This window comes from Gambusia affinis, linkage group LG16, assembly GCF_019740435.1.
Source record: "Gambusia affinis linkage group LG16, SWU_Gaff_1.0, whole genome shotgun sequence".
Taxonomy (NCBI): domain Eukaryota; kingdom Metazoa; phylum Chordata; class Actinopteri; order Cyprinodontiformes; family Poeciliidae; genus Gambusia; species Gambusia affinis.
Genome location: NC_057883.1, coordinates 5,762,375 through 5,790,012, shown reverse-complemented (window position 1 = coordinate 5,790,012; position 27,638 = coordinate 5,762,375). Strand labels below are relative to the sequence as shown.

The 27,638-nt window shown below is 41.2% G+C and overlaps 1 protein-coding gene across 3 annotated transcripts in view; it reads left to right on the top strand.

Annotated features, from left to right (window-relative positions):
- pcnx1 (pecanex 1) overlaps nt 1–27,638 on the top strand; it is a 45,183-nt gene that overhangs the window by 3,410 nt on the left and 14,135 nt on the right. The window contains exons 2-20 of one of the 3 annotated variants that reach the window (XM_044142260.1): nt 3,181–3,395; nt 5,955–6,057; nt 7,740–7,776; nt 9,527–9,592; nt 9,682–11,400; nt 14,608–14,737; nt 17,905–18,098; nt 19,810–19,903; nt 20,552–20,609; nt 20,990–21,222; nt 22,455–22,608; nt 22,955–22,987; nt 24,507–24,678; nt 24,794–24,904; nt 25,081–25,172; nt 25,309–25,418; nt 26,355–26,460; nt 26,576–26,668; nt 26,888–27,038. In XM_044142260.1, coding sequence (XP_043998195.1) covers nt 3,181–3,395; nt 5,955–6,057; nt 7,740–7,776; nt 9,527–9,592; nt 9,682–11,400; nt 14,608–14,737; nt 17,905–18,098; nt 19,810–19,903; nt 20,552–20,609; nt 20,990–21,222; nt 22,455–22,608; nt 22,955–22,987; nt 24,507–24,678; nt 24,794–24,904; nt 25,081–25,172; nt 25,309–25,418; nt 26,355–26,460; nt 26,576–26,668; nt 26,888–27,038 — 3,871 coding nt within the window. Of the gene's footprint in view, nt 1–3,180; nt 3,396–5,954; nt 6,058–7,739; nt 7,777–9,526; nt 9,593–9,681; nt 11,401–14,607; nt 14,738–17,904; nt 18,099–19,809; nt 19,904–20,551; nt 20,610–20,952; nt 21,223–22,454; nt 22,609–22,954; nt 22,988–24,506; nt 24,679–24,793; nt 24,905–25,080; nt 25,173–25,308; nt 25,419–26,354; nt 26,461–26,575; nt 26,669–26,887; nt 27,039–27,638 lie in introns of all 3 variants that reach the window. The other 2 variants (XM_044142262.1, XM_044142263.1) reach the window with 2 other exon arrangements.

Sequence of the window (27,638 nt, the reverse complement as noted above, 5' to 3'; positions counted from 1 at the left end):
CGGAGTTGGAGACGGATTAAGGACGCTCTGCTGCGTCCTTATGAAAAACCGAGAGCGGCGGAGATAGCGGAGATACCAGCGGCTTACAGCTTGGTGCAGCTTATATATTAAGTTTCCAGTTGTTGTTTTTTTATTTGTAGGTGCGGCTTATAGTATGGTGAGCTCTATAGCCCGGAAAATACAGTAGATATTGGTCCAATAATTAAAACTGGGGAGATATTAATATCCAAGATGCTTATTTTTATGCCTCATCATTATTATCAGGTGTTTGGCATTTATCAAATTGTTTATCATTTATTGTGATAAATTTCTTAAAATGATAAGAATTTTGTTTTATTGTCACGATAAATTCCAAATACCGAAGTTTTATAAAAACAGTCCATATTATCTAGATGGTAGATTTTACCATTTATTCCACTCTTTGTTCAATTAGAGCAGGGGTCTCAGACTCGCGGCCCGCGGGCCAACTGCGGCCCTCGGGACGATAGTTTGTGGCCCCCACCTTAATATGAAAGTTTAATGTTAGTGTGGCCCGCGAGCAGTGATGTCAGTAACGCGTTAATTTGTAATGTGTTACTGACGTCGGACCACTTTTTTCAGTAACGAGTAATATAACGCGTTACTATTTCAAATCCAGTAGTCAGACTACAGTTACTTATCAAAATCATTTTTGCGTTACTATCTTCTTTTGTAATTTAATCGTATTTCCTCTACTCGTCTTGTCGAGTGACCGACGTCTCTATGCAACAGAAATGTAAACAATGGAGGGAGATGCGCATTTTGTTGGTGGAAAAACTGGAACTATTTTGAGATTCTGCTGACAAGTCCGATTATTATAAGCGGCTTTGGGCTTCATTTTTTAAAGTTGCTTGCCGATTTAATGAGTGGCGGGTTGCGCCTTTTTGGGCTCGTTTTTGAACGTGAAGTTGCTCATTTGGGTTTGGAAATAAGCAGAGACTCATAATAAATCCCATAATTTGTCCGTCATTAAGGTAGTTTTACTCAGTCTCTCCCTGTTCATCATTTCTCAGATGATCCGTCCCGCTGTGTCTTTGTTAATGTCAAGTTAATGTATTACCTCTGAATGACATCGAGCTTCGCGTTGCGCTCCAGAAAACTACAAACATCGAGACCAATATGAACAGCGCAATAAACGTGAAAACAGCCACGAATGAACGTGTCCGTAGTTGCCAATAATTATAATGGCAACTTAATTCTAAGATAAGTGTCACAAATCTGTGCAGCCATCTGAGCTGTGAGCTGCAGGAGGAGCTCTGTGCGCAGTGACACCATACGCAGGGCCGTAACACAGAACCTGGAGGCCGGGGGGAAGTGGTGGGGGAGGGCTTTAAAATCCTACTTAGAGTTTTCCAGACAACAGTGGACCACACAAATTACTCAGGTTTTTTATTTTTCTACAATCTCCTCTTCAGTTCAACCTTATCAGTGGAGACACATTGTTGATGTTACCATTATAAAATAGCTTACAAAAAAGTATTGGCAAAGCTCAATGTGATTTTCACAGGAGGCGGAGTGTTGTTGTTAGCACCTGCTGAAAGTAACTAAAAAGTTACTTTTAGTGTAACTTAGTTACTTTCCAAATCAAGTAGTCAGTAATCTAACTAAGTTACTTTTTCAAGGAGTAATCAGTAGTCCGATTAAAGTTACTTAAGTAACTATACCAACACTGCCTGCGAGTTTGATATGATTGGCACTTTTCAGTGTTGTGTGCGGAGCTGAACTAACTTACCAATCACAGTGCTTCAAATGGAGCTCATTGACCCGCAGTGCCTCTCTGAACTCAAAGCCAAGTTCAGGGAGGTGAGTGGAAAAAGCAGACAAGCTTGGGCAATTTTGAGAGAATTGCCACCCAGCTTCCCTGAGCTTTCCCAATGTTCAAGCGGACCATGTGTCTTTTGGGAGCACATACTTGTGCGAAAAGCTCTTCTCTATCTTGAACTTCAATAAGTCCAAGTACAGGTCCAGACTTACTGACGAGCATCTTCAAGCTCTACTTAGGGTCTCAAATGCCTCCTCCCTTAAGCCAAATGTGGCTCGGCTGTCAGAGAGGAAGGCTGTTTATAAGTAGGCAGAAGAAACAGTTTATAAACTGTTATGTTCATAACAGTTTATGTTCAATGTTCCATTCATGTTCAGAAAGTTAAAGGTTAAAGAACTGTTAATACAGCCATTTGAATCTGAATTATAATAATTACATTTATCTAGTCTTCTATAGCTGCTGTGTTATTATTATATTTTATTTATTTATTACTGATTAATTTTTTTTCTTATGAATTGTTAATTAATTTATTTTTTCATCTTATTTTGTGTTTAAAAAATAAAAATAAAGACATTTGATAACATTGGAATGTTTTTGTAAGAGCTTTTCTTGTGGAAAACCCGATGCGGCCCAGCCTCACCCAGACTCTACCTCCATCGGCCCCCGGGGAAATTGAGTTTGAGACCCCTGAATTAGAGCATTGATAAATATCAATACATTTCAAAATATGATTAAATACAGTTAGCATGTGTAGTTTAATGCTACAAATCACACTTCTTTATGTGACTGGTGTCCTAAAGAAGCTTATTACAAATGTGAAAGTTTTTCTAGAGCAGTATTGTTGTACTAAGATGTCTTTTCACAAGACTGACTTGGGAAAACAGTATCTTCAGTCAGAGGCTTCTTCAGATTCGCTGTAATACAGACCACAAGATATTTTTCCTGCCAAGATCTTTTCCAGTCATCACCATCTACAATAACTCTTTAGAGAATATGAATTAACATGAGTTAGAATAACATTTGATTCTCCTTTGGGATCAATAAAGTTCTTTTAAATTTGAACTGAATTTGTGTTTGTGGGACTTTAATTGCTGCGACACAGTCACAGCCACAGTTACCTAAAAAAGAAGTAATAATTAATTCTTATCGTCACTTGTATCGTTATCACAATAGTACCGCAATATATTGTGATAAAACTTTCAGTCCATATCGTCCACCCTTATTATTGTCGTATCTTAACTTTTTATTCACTTACATTTTAGAATTTCTTTTTTCTTTTTTTGTGGGATTATTTCTCGAAGGATGTTCTTCATGTAAACCACTTTGAATTACATTACCGTGATCTCTGCCAGCAATGCACCTTACACGGCTGAACTTCCTCTCCCTTCTCCCGCCTTTAGGCCCTGCCGCCAACGATGGTTATAGTCGGAATCTACTGCGGCGTGATTGCCGCCATATTCCTGCTGCTAAAGATGGTAAACTACCGCCTCCACCATGCCCTGGACGAGGGCGAGGTCGTGGAGCACCAGGCCAAGGAGAACCAGAACCGCAGAGGGGGAACGCAGGGCGCTAACGACGGCAGCATCACCCGTCGGGAGGACAGCAACGGCCCGGGGTGAGCTGACCGGTCCCGATACGAGAAACCGGATGAGTAACCGCTCTGCGTAAGAGCGTGGCGCACGAGGCGGTCATGCTTCCTTAGCGATGATAGCAGAGGGTCACGTGGAGCGGTGGGACGGCTGAGGTCATTAGTCTACTACTAGACAGTGAGACGACTGGAGCAGAAGCGCTGAGTCAGGCGTTAGCCGCAGTTTTATATGTCAGGATTTTTTATGTTAGTGCTAGGGAGTTCCATACAAACGGAAAGATCAATAAGAACACGGAAAAATGGAAAAATAGGAAGAAAAATATGAAACCGGCGCTGTCAGATTAGGACGCATTCACGTGTTACAGAGGTGGGTGGAGTAGCCAAAAATTGTACTCATTTAAGATTAGCAGTATGGTTTTATTTAAGTAAAAGAAAATAAGGTAGGAAGTAAGAATAAAAAAGTAGGTAGTATAGTGTTATTCAAGTAACTGTAACTGATCAAAACATGAATCATTTGATATTTAAAAAATTGCATCATCCACCAAAACATAATATTGTGTGGAAATTCCAAATGAATTTATTCTATACAAAACTTATGAAACTTTAACAACTTCTACAAGTGTGTGTCTGAGGAATTATTAAAGAGATAGTAACTTCATAACAACTTTTATCCTATTGATCAACTCAATAACCGTCTGAATTGCATTACATACTATATTTCTAGTAGCCCCATTTTGTACTGATGCCCCTAAATACAATACAGAGCAACCAGCCGGATTAGCAAGGAACAGGCGTGTCGATGGGATACTAACACCATGTGGTGGCAGCAGCATCATGCTGTGGGGATGCAGCTAAGTACAGAAGAGTATGGAAATAAAACAACGGCCTAGACCTGAGGCATCTAGGCGATGACTAAAACGTAGGAGCCACTGTTCAGATCACAGCATGTTTATGTGTTAAAATGGCCTACTCAAAGCCTAAAGTAGAAATGAAAATTGGTGACAAGACATGAAAATTGAAGCCCTATCTAAAAATTTTTTTTTTCTTAAAGAATAGGGAAGACTTTTAGTCGGTAGATGAGCAAATCTGGTAGAGGCGTACATTAAAGGACTTGCTCTACAAATTATTCGCACATTTAGGTACATTTACACTCCACACATTTCTACGGAGCCCTCTAGGGCGGTGGTCCCCAACTTTTTTATCACCGCGGACCGGTCAAGACTTGGCTATTTTACTGCAGCCAGGGAGTGTGGGAGCACTCCACAAACTATCACTACTGTTTGATTATTCTAAATTCACGTATGGTATGTTGGGTGTTTTACTGCATTGTCTTCTGGAATCGGGATGTTCGTGAGTGGAATCGGTTCGTGTGTGTGGTGTGTTGCTCCTGCTGTGTGGCTGGACACACGAACTGATCAAACCTGTTGGACTTTTATTGGCTGGTTTGTCACAGAGGTTTGGAAAATCGGCCGACAATCCTTAAATCGTGACGCGTGAACCAGTCTTACATTCTCTTACATTCCCTTGCGGATTATGCCGCAGTTTATGCGTAATTAAATACTTTTAGTCTGTCTTATTAGGGTCTGTTTTGTCTTTGTCTGTTGCATGAAGTACATTAAAGTTAGTTTTTTTACGCTGCAAAATGTGAAGCTGTGATGGCACCAAAATGTTTTGGTTTTTAAAAAAAAAATTTATAAATCCATACAAAGTTTATTTCAATTGTATTAGTAAATGGCATAATTGCAAATAGTTCTGAGTGTATAAATACTTTTCCAGGACAATGTATGGATTTCGTTCTTTTCCGAAACTTGTGAAAGTGCAAATGAAGTCTATAATGACGTGTTCATAGAGAGGATCGGCGTTAACCTATCATTCTGAACACTTGGTTTATAGTTAGTTTTTTCTTTCTTTATTATTATTATTATTATTATTATTATTATTATTATTATTATTATTATTATTGAGGGGCTCATTTCTCACTCTGGTGGAAATAAAAGGCAGCCGGTAAGGTTTTTGGTGCCCAGGAGTTGCAGAAATGACTCATGGTGACATTCCCAAGGGAAGTGCTTGTAGGACGCATGGGAAAAGCAACGGGATGCATGACGGTCCTCGGCCGCAGGGACAGTCGCAGTCACAGCTTTGCCCGCAACATTCCAGGTTGTTTCAGTTTACACTGATGCTACCAACAAGAGCTCCTGCCTGGTTTGCACTATTTTTGTCACTTTGTTTGAGTTTGATTTTATTTATTTTTTCTGGTTTGACCTCTTATGGAATCTTTATTTATTTACTTATTTATTTTTGGCATATGGAAATGATTTACATCCTTTGAGGGATTTTCTGTTTCAACATACCAGCTGGTTAAGTAAGCATGTCTGGGCTAAATATAAACCTGGAGAAAATCTGCGTGAATGCGTTTCCCTCCCCCTCCTCCCTTTTTTTTTATCATCAAGTTTCAGAATCCAAAGAAAACTTCCAGTGTGGAGCTCTGATTAATGTGAAGGACGCAAAAATAAAATGTTGAGAATAATTTCGGGGCCTCCAGAAAAGTGTCTTCAATTCATCTGCGTGGGTTTGTGTCTCGCAAAGGGACCCTGGAGGGGGCATAGAGATGGCAGATTTTATCCGACAAGAGACTCCACCGGTGGACTGCAGTTCGAGAAATTCCTACATTGGGATGGAATCTAATCAGGTAAACAAACCAGCTGATGCCTTGCATATGTGACTATCAAAAAGATCCGTTTGACTTTGAGACACAGAGTTAAAAGACTTGGGATTTGACTTGGACTCTTGGTTTGAGACTTGAATCTTTGTCTCTTTCAATTGAGCGTAAGGAGTGAAGAGAAGGCATCTTGTGAGTCACGAGCCACAACTGTTTCCCAATTTTACTTCCTTGAGCTCAGATTGAGGAGAGAACCGGTCAGAAGTTGAACACCGACAGCTTTTAATCTCTTATTAGTATTCGTCTTTTGAGCACAAACACTTATTTATATTTCTAGAGGCATAAACATTGCACTTGATTGATTTTCAAAATACTACTACGCATTGTTTAGCAGTTTTTTAAATTTGCAGGAATACATGTTAAAACTAAAGACATATAAATTTATTTTATTTAAAATTCACAGATTAAAAGAGAATTTGTTATGTGTAACGTTATTGTGGTTACAAAGCCAAAGGATACACGGTAAAATGTTATATTAGTAACTTGTAACGATTTAATATCACTTTTTTTTTTCTTTACTTCCGATACTGATACAGATATCTGAGGTTTAGTATCGTTTAGTATATTCAGCCAAATATTATTGGAAAAATGGGAATCTCACTCTGAAATTTGTTACAGACATGGTTTCTTGAACAGAAAATGAGAGATTAATCAGATTTGCAAATAGAAAAAGGAAAAGAAGGAAAACGGGGCCGATTTATCGGAGCACCTCCATGAATTTCTTGGACGTATCAGAATCAAAATATTAGCAATAAGCATCATATGCCAGCCTTCATCTGATCATAATTTGTAACTTTGGATTACAACTAAAGTGTATGTCATGCAAAATGTAATTAGTTTGCCTCTTTTGTGTTTTGGTGCACCACCACAGGGATGTAAATATCGCTCTGAGGATCTGTTTCTCCATCCCTTACCGGAGAAACAAGCGATTCTTTTCACAGCAGTTCTAATTTAAAACACTTTCATTTTGCTCCACTTTGGTTGGAGAGTCAAGCTTTTAATCGGCACAACTAAGCAACCATTTGGCAAGTGGTAGATGAGATATTATTTCCCTAAAGGCTTCTTATAGGCAAAAATTATTTTTACAAATATCTATTACGCCTTTGATTAATATTAAAAAGTTTTATAAATAGGTTGCATTCAAAAATCATAAAGAAAACCATGGTTTCCAACTTCATAGTAGCAAAAAAACAAAAGCACACCATTAAAACACATTTCCTCATAGGGACATGAAACATTATGCATTAGCACTGGTAGAGCGTTATTTGCTTTTCCCTTCCTAAGCAAATGATAATTGCTCTCTGTTATTGCCAAAGCATAAAAGCAAACGAGCTCTGACTTCCCTCTTTCAGATGCAAAATAATCTGAAGCTGATAAAAGGTGGGAAGGATTAATCAGTCATTTAGGTCAGTCAGAGATGGGGAGACGTTGCCTGTCCGTTTAAACTCACATAATATAGGAATCTGAAAGAAAAAAAAATCTGCTCTATTTCGTAATTGCTGGTCAACAGGTCTAAGGTTTATTTGTAAGTTTACAACTCTGACCTCAAGATCCAATATGGCTGCCACTTACCAAATCAATTGTCTTTTGCCGATCCGCCCAGTTTTCAGTAACAATTTTGTTTTCTTTTTGCTTCCCCCTTTGTTTCTCAGATTGCATCAGCGCATGGGAGAGCGATGGGTGTCAAAGGTAAACGGAACAACACGCCGCCTTGTTACACAATAGTACGCTGTGCTTTGAGCTACATTTATTGGCCTTATTGAGGGTGTTATAAAAGTGTCTTGAAATAGGTCCAGTTTTCATCGAAGATTGATTTTACTTTAGGTCTCGTGAATCATGTTTGTGTGGATTTTGGAAGTAGGTTTCAGATCATCATCTTGTTGCGGACCATCTGTCTTCAGTTTACTACAAGCCAGGAGGATCTGCTTTAAAACCTCCTGCAGGGTTGTTATGCAGCCTGGAACTGAATTTGAGTATTCTCCACGTCTGGATAAGTAGGGTCAAATGAATGAAATATTATTTTTTTGGTTTTGTTTTGTTTTGGTATTTTCATACAGTAGTTTGTTCCCGATCCCATTGTCTAAGTATTATATCCGTCCTCCCACAGGTACTCATTTTTTTCTTTGTTTTTGACTTTTTTTTCTCTTGATCACTTTTTCCGTACCTGTGTAACTCCATATATGTGAAAAAAAAAAAAAAAAGAACTTGCTACAAGAGTGCAGAGCTGCTAAATGCCTGGTTTTACAATCGTGTCATTATGGGTTGCCCACATCCTTGACCGTGATCTCCCTGCTGTCCAGGAGATGTACCCTGACTCAGCATTGCTTTGACCTCGGCAGTCAAACCAGGACGAGCCGGCCTTAGGCAGACCGCTACAGTTTCTGAAAAGATTCACTGTAATACTTAGCATGGGAGGCATTCTCCGGTAAGGCTTTATTGGAATCCGACGTAAAGAGTAAATCAACTTCTAGCTTTGCTTTGGTCCCATTACGCTGTCAGGTTGAAGAGGTTGTTTCACTGAGTTTTTCAGTGAGTCATCCTAATTGGCCTGCGGTTTGTGAATTAGGGTTTCAGATTTCTGCCATCAGTGTATCATCCTTTACTTTCCTATTCTTTCATTTCGTCACCTTCGAAGTGGCCATAGCGTCAAAAAAAGCATTGAAATCATCTGAACATTTGGTTCTCTGGAGGGAATTTTCCTCTAACAGCCACGCTGGTATTCCTGGAATATATTGAGAGGTTCTTGTTTTGACTGTTGCAAAAGCAAATCTAGAGTGTTTTGTTGGGCATTCATGATAAGAGGCTAGGCTAGCTGTTTTCTTCATTAGTATTCTCGTTAGAGGTCTGTTGCATCAGAACGTTTTGATTTCCAATCTTCTTCAAAGCCTTAAACTGTGGAGCATTGCTTTCATGTTTGGGAACAATAACATAAGATAAACAATATTTATTTATTAACGTCCTACTGTGAACAGCTGCTAATTATTTATATAAGATGCAGAGGTGAGGCCACACTGTGTGAGAGAAAGGTAGAGAGAGCAACTGATGTGAGCAGGGTTTTACTATTCTTTGAATCTTAAATGAGCAACTTGTCCGGTTAGCTAACAAAAACAGCACTTTCTGTGTTTGTATTCTTACTCTAAGATTTTGGAAAGAATGTAAACATTTCCAAATTTGACATGTTCCTCAACAGACAGAGGCTGGACATTAAAAAAAAAGAAAGAGATAAAACACAGAAACTTTCCGTAGCCCATTCAGACTTCCTGTTATCTGATGAAAAGCTCACACTCTTTCATAGCCCGTAAGAACCACAGACAGAAGAGTGTTGCTCCAAGTACCATTAATAAAAGGGCATAGTTCTGTTCACCAGTCGGTTAATATAACGATTGTTACATTAATTAAATCTGTCAGTTCCTCATTACTTCTAATCCTGTTATCACAGGAGACGTGGGAAAGGCTTCGGACGACATCAGCTTGACTCTCATCGGCAGCTGCAGTCACGATCACGGTAACGACACTTTGAAAAAAAGCCATTCTCAACCCACGCTTCGAAACGTCGTCTAACGTTTTCGCTTCTTCTGTGTTCGCCCGTTATAGACCTGCTGTCGGAAACCAAGATGTACTGCCTCGTTCCCAGTGACTCCTTTGCCTCGTTGCAGCCTTCCACCTCCTTGTGTCCCTCAGAGCTCTCTCGGGAGGCCGGCGACATGTGCGCCTCTGCTGCTTATCACGTCAGCCTGTCGCACTCGTCTTGTGACACAGAGGTGGCCTCCCACGCGTCCATGCAGTCTCAGGCCTACAGGAAGGAGCTCCGTTCTCGGGGTCTGCCTCGGACCTCCAGCTCGTCGGGCTCTGCCTTTCCCGACCCCTGTCTGCCAGACTTTGCTCTGTATCCTCCGCCCCGGAGAGTGGGCCTCGACACAGTGTGCGAGCTGGAGGCGGCAAGACCGCACAGGCCCGCGCTGTGCGACAGAGAGCAGCTATACCAGCAGGATCAAGCGGTGCCCTCCACCTCGGGGGAAGCGTGCTGCAAGCACAAAGACTCGCACAAGGTGGCCCGCTCTGCCTCTAGAGAGGCGGGGGAAGGCAGCTCAGGGCTCTACCAGGTTGAGGTGGGTGCTGGTAGGAAGGGCTCAGTCGGGGGCGGGAAGTCTCACGCAGGAGAGCAAAGCGCGGACAGCTTGAGGAGCTTGAGTACCCGCAGCAGCGGCTCCACCGAGAGCTATTGCAGCGGGACAGACCGCGACACCAACAGCACCGTCAGCAGCTTTCACAGTGAACAAACCAGTTCTACGCACGTGGAAAGCCTTCTCTCACTTTCAGGGGATGAGCACGGACGGGACAGAGAGGCCGTGTCCTCACCCGCAGACGGCCGGAGTTCCAGCCTTGGCGGGGTGGTCTGTCGAGGTCTCGGCAACGTTCCCTCTCGGGAGGCCAATAAAAACCCTCATGCCAATGAGCTGACTGCTAAGCAGACTGTGGGTGCCTCTACTTCTTCCATCACCCAGGAGCAAGCAGAGCCTGGGGAGAGCACGGAAGAACCTGGCGTCAGGACCAGTGCCGATGGCTCGACGGGCGTAGCCGCGACTGAGCAGGACAAGGCAAAAGCCAATGGCCAGCCGAAACCTGAAGCCGGCGTTCAGAGGACTTTGTCTCTGTCAACTGGGCACCGCGGACGCCGACACGGAGGGAAGAAAAGAGCGAGCAGTTTCGATGCCAGCCGACGCCGGGACTACATGGCGTTACGTGGAATGGTTAAACCCTGTAGCGCTGTCTTTATGGGAGGAGGACAGGAAGACTCTAGTGATCAAAGTGAACTCAGCTGTGCCTCCAGTCTGCATTCCACCAACCATCTGAGCTCGGACAGCTCGTCCAGCACCACTTCCCGCTCCTGCCACTCGCCAGAGGGTCACTTCAAGGCCCTGAAAGCCAAGCATGCTGCTGCCACTTCCCCCTCCTCCTCCACGGTCAAAGATCCAGGAGGGTCTGAGGCGGAGGTGGGACCCAGAGGGAAGCGCCGGGCTTCCCGCCGTACGCCCAGCACTGGTAGCGCCAAGACGCATGCCAGAGTGTTGAGTTTGGACAGTGGCACCGCCGCTTGCCTTAATGACCCCAACCGCTTAGGAGCGCCGCCTGGGCCCCGGCCCCTCACCACCTCCAAGTCGGATTTGGAAGCCAAAGAAGGGGAAGTCCTGGACGCTGCGTCTCTGCTCGGTCGGGCCTCTCAGCTGGAATCAGTGACCCGCTCCAGAAACAGCCTGCCCAACCAGACGGCTTTCACTGAGCCTCAGGATGCAACTGCAGCTTCACTTCGAGGTTGGTACCACACATCTTAATTCTCATCCTCACTTTGTTTTAACAGCTCGCCCTAGAATGCTGTTGCTTATCTACTCTGTTTGGCTTAGTTTGTTTTTCTTTTTCACTTTGAAACTCCTTAATTTCTAATTTCCTGAGATGTTTAAGGTTGTTTGTCCCTACTTCACAAGCGTACTTCCTGTTGGAAGCTTTTGTCAGCTTTTGTTATTTTAGTTTATTAACACGAGCATAAATCTAGAGTTCATGAACTTGATCTCGGCGCAAATGAGGCCCTCCAGACACTGGGAGGGTTTCACAGCGGCTGGCGCTGGTGATTGCAAACGGGATGTTGTCGGTCTTCCACATTCAGCGTAACCATGGTGAGTTTCCATGGAGTAGCAATTCTGACTCAAGCAAAGTGTTCCCTGTGCAGATCACTATTAGTATGACAGCACAGTGTGTGCTTTGTGTTGAGGTTGAGCAAACAGATGCTGTCTTATTAGCATGGTTGTGTTGAGCACTAGCGCTGCTCCCTCCCTGGGTCTTCAAGCTGGTGAATTAATATCACAGTTTTATTCAGGTCCTCAAATGTCTTTTCGCTCTTGTTCTATTGCTTCATTAGGCTGTGATTTAAAAAAAAAATGATTCTGACTCTCCTTAGCTTTCTGAGCTGTCAAGTGATCTTGCAGCCATGAGCAGCATTGTATTGGCAGCAGTGGTGATGCCACACGGTGTGTATGAGAGAGCACTTGCTGTTCCCCGCGCATCCTATTGTTGACAGCATCTCAAATGTTCAAAATGAACAGCACCTGCCAAAGGCTAGCTTTCTGTTGCACCAGTCTGAATTCATACCCGTTATGTTTCCACAGACGATAGTTGTTTTTTTTTTTTTTACTTCTTTCACTTTTTTGTACCTCTTCAGACTTTGTTTTAAAACCCCAACTGATGCTGATAATAGAGACTTCATCTCATAAGTATTAACCTGCACACCTAAGAATGATATGTTTGGAGAACCCAGTTACACCGAGGAAGGTCAAACCAAAAATTGGTCATTTCTGGTCATCAGATGATTTTCTCAGTGTGTTTTTTTTTTTAAAGAAAAGTTTAATTTGATTCCTGCTGTTTTAATTCATATTAATGTCACAGTTAATAATATGCAGTAAAGAGACTTTTGTTTGCTCTTGTTCTGCTTGAAGTTATTTTTGAATTTAATTTAGATCATGGCTATTTTTTCAGTTTGCTCAAGGACACTGTGACTGAGTATGCTGAATTTTATTCATAAATGAACATATTGTTAAAGTTTTAGGAGCTTCATTATCTTATTTAGTGCTCTCGAGGTTTTGGTGAAGCATTCTTCCAAACTGACCTGAACTCATATATCCAGGAGCTGCTGCTACCTAAATTTACTATTAATTAAAAACTGATGAGAAAAAACTGAGTCATTTTTCAGTTCAATGCTCTTCTGTATTTCTCCTGCTATTAAATTGTCTTTAGGAGTGAATTTCTTTAGAAATGTTTTTCAGGACAAAGAAAAGCACTGAGCAAAGCTAGCACTAGCTAGCTAATAAGCCGAGAGGGGTATTTTATTGTTTCACTCTAAAGCTATAAAGTATGTTTTTATTTATCTAAATTGTTAAGTCTTATTTTAACCGTTATTTAAGTGTCAGAAATCTGTCTGTTCTCTTGGGTATCAGAAAACTAAATGGGTAAATCCCTGAGACAAGCTAACATCATGTGCGCTAATATAAGCTAAGGGATGTTTTTATCTTTGGAACATAAAACCATAGAGTAGGCTGAATTTATCAGTCTTACCATAACAGTTATGAAAATGTATTGGAAATTTCAAATGTCGGTTCTGGGATATCCAAAGAATAAATCGGTTAATCACAGAGACAAGCTAGGTCTAGCCCAGCTTTGCTAGCCTGGCAAAGCTATGTTTTTACTGCTAATGGATTTATGACTGTAAAAAAATGTATCTGGGGTGTAATGTATCCAGGGAGAATTTTAGTTGGCTTTCTTTCAATGGCAGCATCCACCACAGTCTCAGTGTTAGTCATACATCATGGTTCTCTTCTAAGGAGTTACAGAGGTGGGGAATAAAAGCAGAGGTCAGAATATTTCTGCATGCAAGTCTTCAGGGACAGCAGTGTTGTGTTGGCCAGGTTGGAGCCAAGAAGGTAAGATCGAAATGAGGTAATAAAATAACCCTGCATTGAAACTGATGCAACATCCAGGCTGTAACACTAACATCCACAGTCTAAATCATTTTAGATATTTATGTGTCAGAGATACAGATCTCTGCTAATGTCATTACAGCTGTTAAATTAAAAGCGTTTCAGTTTTGACAATCATCTTAACTGCTTTTATTCTAATTTTGCTTTGGTGATATTTCCTTAATGAGTGTCTAGTCGCTATGACTTACCAGTCCATCTCAGTATTAGAATACTGTGAAAACAGTTTTTGTTTCTGTAATTTAACGAAAAAAGTAAAACTCAGGCAGATGTTTCATTGCATTATTTCCGTTAATTTTGATAATGGTCTAGTGCTAATGACAGAAAATTCAGTTTCTCAAATGAATTTTTTAAAAGTCTACTTAAAAGTATATTTCATTTATATTTTATTTTATATGGGTTCTGGTGTCTCTCGTTTCTGTCTTGACAATGCTCCACAGCCTGTCTTTGAATCAACCAAAATAACAACTTTTTCGAGTGCACTTTTTCCTTCCACTCAACTTCCTGCTAATATGCTTTGATAGAGGCCTCTCTGAACAGCCTGCCTTTTTAGCAATGGCCCTAAGTGGCTCATCCTCTTTTTGAATTTGTTGGTCATAAAAGAGCATTTCTGTAAAATAAATAAGTTTTTATATGAATGTAGTGTCAAATTTTGAAACTGCTTATGAAATGTTATTGTTTATTATCTACAATGGTCATAGTCAATCTACAAATAGTCTCTAATACACAAATATATACTGTATTACTCTGTGTTTATGTAATTGGTCCTGCAGAGGGAACTGATTATTCTCTTTTGCCCCTCGATACAGCATTAGGTCAGTAGGTTTTACTTTTCAAGGGGTTGTTGTCATTTAGAAAACATTTCCTAGGTAGTTTTCCAGCTGTTGTTTATATATCAGTGCTGGTAAAAATCTTCGAAGTCACACATGGAAGCATAATTTCCGAGAAAGGAAACAAATCCACACTAACGGACCGATGACGTCTCTCGCCACGACAGCGCCAGGAAGTGAGGAGACCGTCATATTCCGTCGAGAGCGCAGCACGTTTCGTCGGCAGGCGGTGAGGCGGCGGCACAACGCGGGAAGTAACCCCACCCCTCCCACCTCGCTCATTGGATCTCCTCTCAGGTACGGTGTGCGCGGGGTCGGTGTGTGTGTTGGGGGCGATCTGAATGGTTGTGTTTCTTGGTCTGAACATGTCACCTTCCTGTCCTCACATCGACATCGTTCTGCCTCTTCTGTTGTAAAGAACTTCAAACCAAACATCATCTCTCTACAACTTTCTTTGCCCTGCTTGCCTTATTTTGCCAACTCTTGCTTTTTTCCACTTTTTTATATTTCCATCTGGTGTTTTAAAGTTTACATTTTAACCATTGAAGAATTTAATCCTGTAAGAGGAACAAGGACCAAAGTTTTGGTTTATTGACTTGGCTGTGAATTGTTAGGTTTTTTTTTTTTTTCTCTTGTTGATGTGACTGCATGTTCTTCATCACGCTTCCCTTTTTATTGCCTGCAGACAACATTTGTTTGAAATTGGCGCTGTATAGGTAAACTGAACTGAATAGATCACATTTAAATACACACATTTCATCAACATAAAACAATTTTACCAAGTTTTGACCAAAGTTGAGGTTGGACATATCGTATCGGTTATTGTATCGCAATAACCGATACGTTTGTCGTTGTCACAATAAATTCCAACTAACGATGTTTTTAAAAAAAACAAAACACTCCGCATTAGTTTGACTAATATTTTAGTTTATTTTATTACAGCATCGATACATATCAACACCTTTAAAACATATGATTAGATTCAGTGGCTGTGTGCAGTTTTGTGAAACAAATCACACTTCTTTATGTGACTGGTGTCCTAAAGAAGCTTGTTGTAGATGGAAATGTTTTTCAAGATTGGTATTTGTGTATGTGGAGCTACAATTGCTGTACCATGCAGTCGTAGCCAAACAGATGCTTAAAAAAAGACAAGTAATAAATAGTTCTTATCAGCACTTTTATCATTATTAATATGGTATCATAAAATATCGTACTACAGTGTTGTAGACAACAATGCGATAGTTGTACTAATGCAGATGTTCTGTTTTTTCTTTGTTTTCAAATTCTGTATGTTTTTTTGTTTTTTTTTTGCTTCTTTTTTTTAAATACAGTGTTTTTGGTCACGGTTATTACACAGTTAGACTCTTAATATTCACCAATATCTGCTCTTAATAAACTGATGCCGACCTGGTCAGTTTCGCAGGAGGTGAACAGCTGACAGGGACTCACCTTTAGCCGAGGATCTGTTTTGTCCCGTTGTGAACTCTCAAGGTCACGCCTCAAAATGCCGAGTCTTCAAAAATGTTGAGCAAGAAAAACAAGTGAGCAGCCTGCCAGGGGTCATAAAGTTAAAACTAGATCCTTTCTTCCTTTGTCCTTTACTGCCTTTACACTTTCACCTTCTCAGGCATTTTCTCCTTTGATTATATGATCTATATGTATAAGCAGTAATCGTAGCTTTGTGCAGGACTGGTGAAAGGTTGCATAAGTTCACCATAAACATGCATTTTATGCTCGTTTTGAGGTTTTTAATGGTGGATTTGAACCGTTTTTCAGGTTTATTTGGTCATATACAAACAACAAATAAGTGAATCATTCATTTCACAAGTTTTAATTGTGGATTTTCTCCACACACACTTGCTTTCTATCATTCTTTTTTATCTCTCTGCAGTGTTTGGGTTTTGAAGACTCCGTATTTAAACTCTACCTGCTGCATGCATTCATAATAAACATTATTATTTTAGTGGGTTGTTGTTGTTTTTTTTTTTTTTTAATGAACATTAAGGACTGAGAATTTGGAAAGTTGAGACCGGAAAAGTCAGGAATGTTTGCATTAAAATGTCTAGATTAGAATCGTGATGTTTTCATGCCAGGGGCGCTGCCAGGAATCTTGGGCCCCATGACAAAAAATTAATTTGGTCCCTCCCTCCCCCACGCAGCTGCTGTTACAGTTTCTTGAGTCCATCTGACTCACCAAAAATGTCACCATTTTATAGGCTTGTAACTGCCTTGTTTCTTTGTTTCAATACTGATAACAAGCACAATATTTACTGCTCATGAATTTTACATGCAACAGTCCGCATACAATTTATTTCTATTAGTTTTAGATTACTGAAATGTCTCTCCACATGAGCAACAGTTATAGGCAACATGCAAAATGCAATCCAGACTTCTCAAAAAATGCTACGTTGTTGCATTTTATTCAAGCTGCTGTACATAACTTTAATAAAAAATATGTTTTCTCCATTTTTGTTAAAAGCTGTCACCATGTTGTGACAGTTTGTTGTGAGACAGATAATCTGTGAAATCAATCAATCTCCTTCACTTCCTCCTTGAACGACTATTACTGGCTAAAGTAATGCAATGTTCCGACCAAAACAACCAATCAGAACCAGTAGGAGGGTCCTAGCGCTGTCAATCAACCTCATTCACTCACTGCTAAATGTGCTAATGGTGGAGAAACAACTTATCGTTACAGGAAAAATATTAATCTGCTGTCATTGGTAGCTATGCTAACTAGACTGAGCATTCACAACAGGCTGTGCTAGCTGCAGCATAGGGATGAGCAGCAACATGAGATTGTGATTGACATAATTATCCACAGTCCAGATAATTATGACGGCTTATTAGGGCCATTGTAGATAGAAAAAAAGGAGTAAATGTCTGTGAAAAAAATATGATTTTGAGTTTAATTTCAGAAATTCTCTAGAGAAAAAAATGGGAAATTGATGAGTTCCAAAACTCATGAGTTCCAAAAGTTGAAAATTTGAAACATTTCTGTTTCTTTTTTTCTTTTTTTTTTTTTTTTTTAAAGACTCTTTATAGAAACTTTTTAAATTAGTATTTTATTCTTGAGCATTTCAAACTTTTGAATCTAAGGAATTTTTTAATTTATTCTTTTAGGAGATTTCTGAGATTCATTTCAGCTCAGACGGCGTTGTATTTAATGGCCGACTATTAACTACTGTAAGTTAAAAATTGGCTTTTACACTTTATTAGTTTAGTTGCAAGCATGTTAGGAATGCTCCAATGCACAGCACAAGTGATAACCAAAAACCTGTGTAAACCCCCCCACCCCCCCAAAAAAAAACAACCCAAAAAGCATTTAAACATCATTCGTTTTTTCTATTCTCATATTCTTCGGTCACTAACGCAGCGCTCTCTCCTCCAGCCTCCCTCTGTGTCGCTGCTGTTAACTAGAACAAATCCCACCACTTATTTCCTCCCTCTCTCTCCTCCAACAGTCTTCAGGAGGCTCTCAGCCAGGCATCCCAGCCTTCTTCCTCTCTGGTGAAAACTCAGCCATCCAGAACCCCTTCCCAGGTGACAGTGCTGAGCGCGAGTGTGTCCCTGCTGGCCAGGAATGGAAGCGCACACCTGGAGGGTTCTCAGGACAAGGCCTCGACTGTGGGCGCCACCAGCTTACAGGACGACTTCGGTAGGCGGCTTATCGAGAGCAGCTTTTGTCTTTGCCTCTCTTTTTTCACAATCAAGTAATTCAGAGTTTGTTATTAGTTACTTATTAGTTACCCTTGAAAAACTTGACAAGGGTTTCCAGCAGGACAACTTGCTACAATGTAGCTTAGCTAATAGCTTACTTATGTGCTAAAAACGTCCCAGTCCTAAATCTGCAGCAGGACTTGAAAACCGATGCTCGCAGATGCTATTCATCCAGCCTGAGAACGGACATGATTCTTAGTTTCTGTTCATAGCTGATAGAGAAATTCCTGAAATATTTTCCAGCCGCGGTCGTAGCAAAAAGTAGAGCAGAATAAAATCCTTTATTGTTCCACAACGAGGGAAAAGTCTGTGCAAAGTGACGGGCAGTAACAGCAAATAGACTCACGCGAAGACAGAATATATTCAAAAAAAGTATCAACGTAATGTATAGTTTAAAAAAATCTATTCAAGAGGAAGTCAAGCAGGCTGCACAGAAACAAACAATTTTCGCATTTTTCTTTCAAGAAAAAAAATCAACAAAAAAGTAAAATTTCTTTTCTAACTCATGATTATGCAAACCCCCGTGTTGTTCTATCAAATGACATCTTAATGAATTAATCCTTTCTCCCCTCCTATATTGTATCAACTTGTATAGTTTTCTTTTCGCAGGCTGCCCAATTTCTTTTCTTTTCCTATTTCTTTTCTAACTCATGATTATGCTGTTGTTCTATCCTTACATCTTAATGAATTTTTTCTTGTGGCTAAACCTTCCAATGTTCCCCGTCAATACTTTGTGTACTTGCTTTAGGATGGTTTCCTTCCTTCCTTATGGACATGACGGTCTCAGTCAATCTTCCTTTATTTCCTTCCTTCCTTCTTCCCGCCCTTCTTCTTCCTTCTTCGCCTGGCTTTGTCCTTCTTCCTTCCTTCCTCTCTCCCTTCCTTTTGTTTTTCTTTCCTTCCTTCCTTCTTTCTTCCCTTCCTCCATGAACCTTTCCTGCCCGATGTGTCCTTTTCTCCTGCTGTCCTTGTGTAACACCTTCCTTCCTTCCTTCCTTTTGTTTTTCTTTCCTTCCTTCCTTTTGTTTTTCTTTCCTTCCTTCTTCCTTCCTTTTGCTTTTCCTTCCTTCCTTTCTTCCTTCATCTGTCTTCTCTGAACATTTGTGTTTTCTGCACAGCGGGGCCACAACCTTCTCAACTATCTCTGATAGACACATTTCAGATTTACAGATTCCTCGGTCGGAGTGCGACTCTTATTTCTTTCTCTTCCTAACAGGAGAAAATTCACCTTTGCTTTTATTAAAGTCAGGCAACTTTTTACAGCAGCTGATTATCGACTGTTTGGTTTTGGAAACCGAGTCGTGACGTTTACATCACCCTCTCGCCGCTTGAATTTGAAGCAAATATTAACACAAGCCGGTCGCTGTTACCACGGCAGCGTTTTAAGGATCGCAGTGCTTGACGTAAGCGTTTGCAGCTGCGTCAAAAACAGAAACCGAAACGATTCCGAGACGGAAGCGTGGCAAGGCGTTCTCTTTCCGTCTGCTTCTCATTAAGTCGTTTTCACAATCCGATTAAAACGCCGTTAAACTCAGTCCAGACTCGCATTAAGAAACGGGAATACAACGAGAGCGACTACTGCAAAGCATTAGTCATTTCTGAATGCAAACATAAACCTGACTGTTTTTTTGTTTTTTTTTATTTCCCAGGAAAGCTCACTCCCTCCCTGTCCGAGGCCGGCGGATGCGACATGTCGCTGGTCAATTTTGAACCCGCAACCAGACGGGCCTCCAACAACTTGTGGTAAATTTCGATTTCAGAAAGTTGGGCTTGAGAGGCTTAAGCTCTTCCTGGCTTTTCCAAGCAGTTTGGTTACAATTTTTATTTTCATTTTTGTCCCGTTTTTTCTCATGACTACGACGGCGTATCAGGGCCATTGTAGAGAGAAAGAGAGAGGGGGGGGAAAAAAGTCTTTGATTTCAGTCAAAAACTCTGAAATTTTGAGATTCATCCGGAGAATTGTTTCCCGGAGAGAGTCGGACATTTCTGAGTTCAAAAAGTTGAAAATTTCTGACATTTTCAGATTAATTGCAGAAAATGTTTTGAAAATTTCTATGTTCGAGAAGTCAAAAAATTAGCAAAAAACAAAAAAAAAAAAATTCAGAGATTTTAAGAATAATCTCAGAAATTGTTTCAAAAAGAATAAAAACAAAAACACGTAAGAGTTTCAAATCTTCTGAGTTTGAAAAGTTGAACATTTTAGCACCTTTTATTTAGCATCTGTGTTTTATATCTATCTCTGGGGATACATCAGTTGATTTTTTCTTACACTTTAAGAAACCCCCCTCCAGGATAAAACTGCTGAAAACAGTCCAGCCGTTCTGTTTTTATCTTGATGTCATTGGAAAACCAGGATCTGCAGACGCTTTTCTTCATTTGGTGTTTGTGCAGGGACACCGACTCCCACCTCTCCAGTTCTACCTCAGTTCGCTTCTACCCTCACGACCTGGTGAGTAACCAACTAAGAGCATGATGTGTGTGTGGTGTGTGTGTGTGTGTGTTTCGGAGGACTTAAAGGAGGCAGACCAAAACATATCACCTTGTGTGACACGTGGAAATTTGTCTGCTTATGCTGGTTTCACAGCCTCTTTAAATGCGCTCTTTGTTTTTATTCTGTGTTCTTGTAAGGTTTAAAGTAACAACATTCTGTCAAACCACCTTAAAAAAAAAAAAAGCACTTTTACTATTTTTTTATTTTTATTTTTTTTACAGAGGTTTTAATTTCAGCACTTTTTTTGGGGAAAGGGGGTTGCGGGAAAATGTCACGCGCTTCCTTGAGTTTGTGACGTTAGACGCAGATTGAGGGAACTGCAGCTGACCACGAGACAGTTCTCCCTCCATCAGATCCGTCTGAACCGCCTGCTGACCATGGACCCGGAGCTGCTGGAGCAGCAGGACGGAGACCTGAGCCCGGAGCTGCAGGACGCGCCGCCGGGACAGGACGGCGCCGCGGCCTCCGCTCCCGCCGGCAAGGCCAAGCAGTACTACCGCCTCTGGCTCTTCCCGTTCCTGTGGGTCGGCCTGCATTTCGACCGGCTCACGCTGCTGGCGCTGTTCGACAGGTGGGGCTCGTCTTTATTCCCGCCCGCGTTTCACGTCGTGTCGGGTGAAATTGGAGTTTCAGACGAGCGAACGGATTCATTCGATCTGCGAAAGCACTGAACGGTTAAGAGGTTTTGGTTTTCGTAGGCCTGCTGCAATAAGCAACGATTCAATTATAATCGCGCGGTAAATCCAAGAGACCTCAAGTCATTTCTGTTTGCATGATTTGTTGTTTTTCTCTTTCTACAAAAATTAGATGATAAACGTCCTCAGTCTGGCGCTGACTGAAGACTTTACCTTGAAAGACAATTTTTGTTTACAGAGACTTCATAATTCCTTTTGGGGTTTTTTGCTTCTATTGTTTTGTTTGTTTATTTTGGCTATTTCAAATATCTTCCAGTTCCTTTGTTAAATATGAATCAGAATTTAAACGTTGTTTGATCTCTGAGAACGTGCTCTTGCATTAATATTCCATTACCATTATAGTACTTGACAATGATCTCAAAACAACAATGTTGTTGTTTATCGCAATAACTTCTGGGACAATTTATCGTCAAGAAAAAATTTGTTGTCGAGACAGATAACAAATTTGAGGATTACATACGTATTCTTATTTAAACCCATAAAACACAAATGGATTCTCATTGATTGATTACAGGAAAATTAAGAAAATTTTTTTTTCTCATATTAATAAACAGGAAACATTGAAACTAAGTTCTTCATAAGTCAATTCAACTTTTTAATGTTTGGAGACCACATGGTGAAGTTGAGAGAATGAACCATCGATCTGACGTTAACATCACCAGTATCACACGTTCCAATGTTCTCCAGGCGTTCCTCAGGGTCCCGTCGTTGGGCCGTTTTGAATTATGAATTTACATGTTTGATTTATTCATGATTTATCTTTTTATTAATATTGTTTTTCATGCTATTTTTTTAAATATTTGTCTTTATTGCTTCTGTAGTTTTTTTTTTTTTTTTTTTTTTTTTTTTCTCTTTTGGGGATAAATTGCGACACACAATTTGTGTTCCCGACAGGCATTGTTCTCCCGCCGTCGGTCCGAATGAACTTTTCATGAACGGCAGCCCAAGTCCAGAGCATGTTCTTTCTCACTCCTCTCCAGCTCACTGACCCATGATTTGTTGCTTCCTGCGTCACTATTCCTTCTTTTGTTCAGTCTTATTTAAAAGAAAATGCATTTTTCCTCCGCACTGAAACGAGCTGTTGCACTTGTATTCGCCGTCGCTCCAGGAACCGCGAGGTTCTGGAGAACGTCCTGGCCGTGGTGCTGGCCGTCCTGGTGGCCTTCCTGGGCTCCGTGCTCCTCGTCCACGGCTTCTTCACCGACATCTGGGTCTTTCAGTTCTGCCTCGTCATCGCAAGCTGCCAGTATTCCCTGCTGAAGGTGAGCCGCGCTTCACTCAGCCAGCAGCCTTAGCATTGTGTCGACTTGACCTTAAAAAAAGAAAGTAAAGAAAAGAGAAAAAAAAGAAAAGAAAAAAGGAGGTGAAACGGAGAAGCCGCTTTTGGAAGGAAGGAGTTCAGACGCTGCTCTCATTCGTCTCGACGCGGCGGGGGAGAACATGAAAGCGCGGCGTTCCCCTGAGGGGGGGCGGGGGGGCTTTTCTTTCTCTGTCAGAAATGTTAAAAAAATAAATACATAATAGAAAAGAAAACCTCTGAGAGCTGCATGTTTGCTCACAGCGTATGAACTACCTTCCATTATTTATTCTGCTTTTCTTTATTTCCAGAGCGTTCAGCCGGACTCCTCCTCGCCTCGACACGTATGTAGTTATTCCTCATTTGTTTTACGCTACATAAAACTTCTGAAAGCTCATCTTGAACCAGTTCAGATGAAGTGACGTCTGTGCTTAAGGCAGAAATTCTGCCTGGATTGATCATTTTTACAACCTGTACTTATAATATAGTGGGAGTTTTTGTATTTTTTTATTATTTTTTGGCTTCTGGAAAATGATGCTGCTTTTCCTCTGTGGGTCCCCCCCCCTTCTGCCTCCCTCCCTTGCATCAGTAGGGCTGCTCTGAAACGGCGTCTTTTATTAATGCAGCTCTTACTCAGCTGCAGGCGCAAAGCTTTAAATAGCTGCTGAGAGTTTAGGCCACGGCTCACTCTCTCACTCTTTGTCTGCGTCTCACTTTCTCTCTCCCGCTACCCGCCGGTGTTGTCCCCGTTTCCGCTCCCCGAGCTGACGTTCAGGACTTTGGATCATGACGTAAAAAAAGAAAATGATAATTTTTTTCAAAAAGTTTTCGTGTGTGAAAAGCACGGCAGGTCACTGCCTCCAACGGAAACTGGCACGAAAATGACCTTTGTCCCTGGGAACAGATGTAATGTGACTCTGATCACATTTTCCTTTGGAATAATTGCATGAATCCCTGAACAAGTGCCTTTATGAATACATATTGAACTTTTATATATAGTATATAACAGAGTTGGTAATATTAACGCCCAAGATTAATATTAAGATTTTAATACATAACGCAGATTAATCAGACTACCTATTTTGACCAAAAAGACCAATTAACTCATTTTATTTGTTGTTTCCGTTTGGTTTAATTTGAATATTTAAAATGTTTTCCAGTTCCAAAAGAACTGTTCCAATAGAATTTACTTTATTTATTGATCTTTTTTTGTTTTTCCCTCCATGGGGTCTTTTTATGGCTCTAGTGTCCCTTATATGACAGTAGGCTGACAGGAGAGGGGGGTAAGACATGCAGCAAATGTCGGTCGGGTCCGGGAATCAAACCCTCGACGGTGGCGTTGAGGACTCAAGGCATCCAAACGTGGTTCGTGCTGTCCCCTACGCCACCACAGCACGCCCTAAACTTTATTGATCTTTGAGAATGTGTGCATTACTTGGAAACAACAATATTATCGTTTATCGCAATAAGTTCTGGAACAATTTATTGTCCAGAAAAATTTGCTGCCTAGCTCTTTGTAACTTTGTTAGTGTCCAGAATGAACACGTAATGTATAAATTTAGCTATGGCAAACAAAAAAAAATAAGCCCAACAGGAAGTCGTGGGTGTTTCGAAGCAATCTGATTGGCTGATTGCGCAAAGCTACAACTACAGGTTTATGTTTGCGCTGCACTGCCCCCTATTTGTTTAGACGTTTATAGCATCTGCTCTGTGCCGGTTTATGTGGATGGAAGCTTTTTTTTCTGAATCCGATCCCGTGCGCGCTGTGTTATTATTTTTCTGAACGACGCCGCCGTTCTCTTGAACACCCGGCGGCGTCAGGACAACGTCCGAGACCGTGATCCTTCCCCTTGATGCCTGCAGGGTCACAATCGCATCATAGCATACAGCCGGCCGGTCTACTTCTGCCTGTGCTGCGGCCTCATTTGGCTGCTGCACTACGGCAGTCTGAGGATCACCTCGTCCCGCTTCACCCTGTATGGAGTGGCGCTCACCAGCTCGCTGCTGCTGGCGTCGGCCAGAGACCTCGTCATTGGTGGGTGCACTTCCCGCTATAAAATAATTTAAATCATGTCAGAAAATCTGCTGTGTTGCAAGTCCAGATGCAGAAAGCACTGAAAGTCACCTTGTGTGTGTGTGTGTTCCTGCAGTCTTCACTCTCTGTTTCCCCATCGTGTTCTTCGTGGGGCTGCTGCCACAAGTCAACACGTTCGTCATGTACCTCTTCGAGCAGCTGGACGTCCATGTGTTCGGGGGCAACGGTGAGTGGCTGTGGCCTCGGAGGGATGACGCTCACACATTTTGTCACTCCCAACACACTGCAACACAGGGAGGCCTTATAGCAGCGCTCTTCCTGGCCTGGTTCCTGTCAGAGTCGTCTCGTTGCTGCTGTTTTATTTTCTCTCTCTCTCTCTCTCCTCTCTCTCTTTCTCCACAGCCTGCACGAGTCTCCTGTCGGCGCTGTACAGCACGCTGCGCAGCGTCGTCACCGTCGCCTTGCTCTACGGCTTCTGCTACGGGGCGCTCAAGGTAAGAGCCGAGCAAGACGTAACGGTGGACTGTTGCAGAAACATGGCAGCCGCCTCCCTTGTCAGTAGGCTGGTTTCTCATCTATTTGTGTGATCTTTAAAGTGACATAAAAGCAAAGCTTTCGTCGTCGTTCTAGGAGACCTGGGAGCCGCACCACATCCCCGTGTTGTTCTCTGTGTTCTGCGGCCTCCTGGTGGCAGTGTCATACCACCTGAGCCGGCAAAGCAGCGACCCCTCTGTCCTCATGTAAGCCTCGGATTTTTATTTTTTTTTCCCCCATGGCTGAAAAATATTAACGTGTTTTTAGGAGCTTGCTTTAAAACATCTGGTTTCTCTGTCAGCTGGATTTTGACACACTAGTCTGAAAATACAAATCATTATTTTATCAGGTTAAGGAATGAGAATTTAATTATCTAAGTGTTTTTTTAGCCTTTGCAGTGACTTTTGCAGTGATATAGAAGTGTGACTGTATCGGCTGCTGCAGCAGCAGCGCCCCCATCTGGCTTTTATTCCTACACACTGTCCTTACTTTTTCTATTAATACACAAATGGATTTCTACCCATCTTTTGCTTATCACAAAAGATGATAAAATATTTTGAGCGCATTACGAAGACAGATGATTATAAAACCACTCAAGTATAATCCAGCAGATTAATCATATATTAAGACGGGGACTTTAAGACAGTACTATTAATTAACTAGATTTTAACGTCTTCAAAAGTTTTATACTTTTAGTCTTCTTTTTTTTCTTTTTTTTTTTAAACAAACAAAAGTCCTGAGCTGGAACCATTGTACTGTGTTTCTGGTACGCCTGTAAATGTGACGCACCAGCGACATCCGCTAACAGACGACAAACTTTTTGTCCATCTTTGTTTATTTCCATGTGCTCACATGTATGTGGTAATATGTATGTCACCTATTTTTTGTTTGATTTTCTACAAAAATATCTCTCAAAGACTAACTAGCAGTTTTTAAAGCAATAAACAAAGACAACAAATTCTGCTGAACTAGTGAATTTTTTATTTATTTATTTATTTTTTTTATGTTAACCATACAACTGGGTACTTGTAATATTGTGGAGTTTGGGATAAAAAATAATGACATTTGAGGAAAAAACTATATAAATGAATTGTGCCCGGGAAGTTACGAGAAGAAAATTTTTTTCTCCTCTTACTTCGCAGCTCACTGATACAGTCCAAGATTTTGCCAAATCTAAAAGACAAGAACCCAGAGGACCCCCTGTCTGAGGTGCAGGACCCTCTGCCGGACAAGCTGAGGGCCTCGGTGGTGAGTCTGGCATCCTGAGCCCTCTAAGCTCTGGTTAGGCGTAGACCAGCTACATGACATTTGGTTAAATACCAATTTCTCATCTCATGCCTGATGTTTCTTTTCAAATGTGTAGAATGAGCGCCTGCAGTCGGACCTGATTGTCTGTGTGGTCATTGCTGTCCTTTACTTTGCCATACATGTCAGCACAGTGTTCATAGCACTCCAGGTACGGTAAAAACGTTAGCTCTGAAAACTAAAGTCAATGATTTTTGGAGGAAATGAGTAAAGCTTCGCAACATGGCCGCAGACTTTTTCAAAGTCTCGCGTGATTATTAGGCTTCCGTTTGTCCGAGGAGCAAAACCTTTGAGCCCCTGTTTCTGCTTGCGTGTTCGGATTGAGAGGATGTAACTTTTCGGTTTGATGACGGCCTGGTTTTCTCCTCAGCCCTTCCTCAGTTACGTCCTGTACGCTCTGCTGGGGACGGTGGGACTCCTCACCCACTACCTGCTCCCACAAGTTCGCAAGCAGCTGCCCTGGTACTGCTTCTCTCACCCGCTGCTCAAAACAAAGGAGTACTACCAGTTTGAAGTCAGAGGTGAGCAGACGGCGCTCCCTAAAACTTTGACCCTTTTTTTTTTATTTTTATTTTTTTATGAAATTACAGCCACGTGTTTCAGTGAAGTATATAGAAGTTTTCTGCGATGCGCCGTGCAGAGGAGTCGCACAGTCGCGACGGGACAATGTACAATTCTGTTCATGGAAGAAATATGAAAAAGCAAAGAGAGCAGATCAGTTTTTCTTATTAAAATTTCATGATTCTTTTTCTTATTTTTATTATTTCCACATATACTCGTTGCCTGTTTTGTGTTTATAGACCCATTTATCTACAGCTCTGAACCCTGTTGAAAACCTCCTGGTTGTTCCACCAGATGTTGATTCCTGAACTCTTCCTCAGTTAAAACATCAGCATTGTTGTTTCTAAATGAATAGAAACGTGTTTCTTTTGCAGTATTAAAAAAAAAGCACTGCATCTTTTTCATTATTTGAACCATTTCTCATTTTCTGCAAAAAAATACAAAATTTTTTGCTTTGAATTTCAAAGACATGTTGTTAGTGGTTCATAGAATAAAATCAAATTTTATTTGTATAGCACATTTCAGCAGCGAGGCATTTCAAAGTGCTTTACATCAAATCA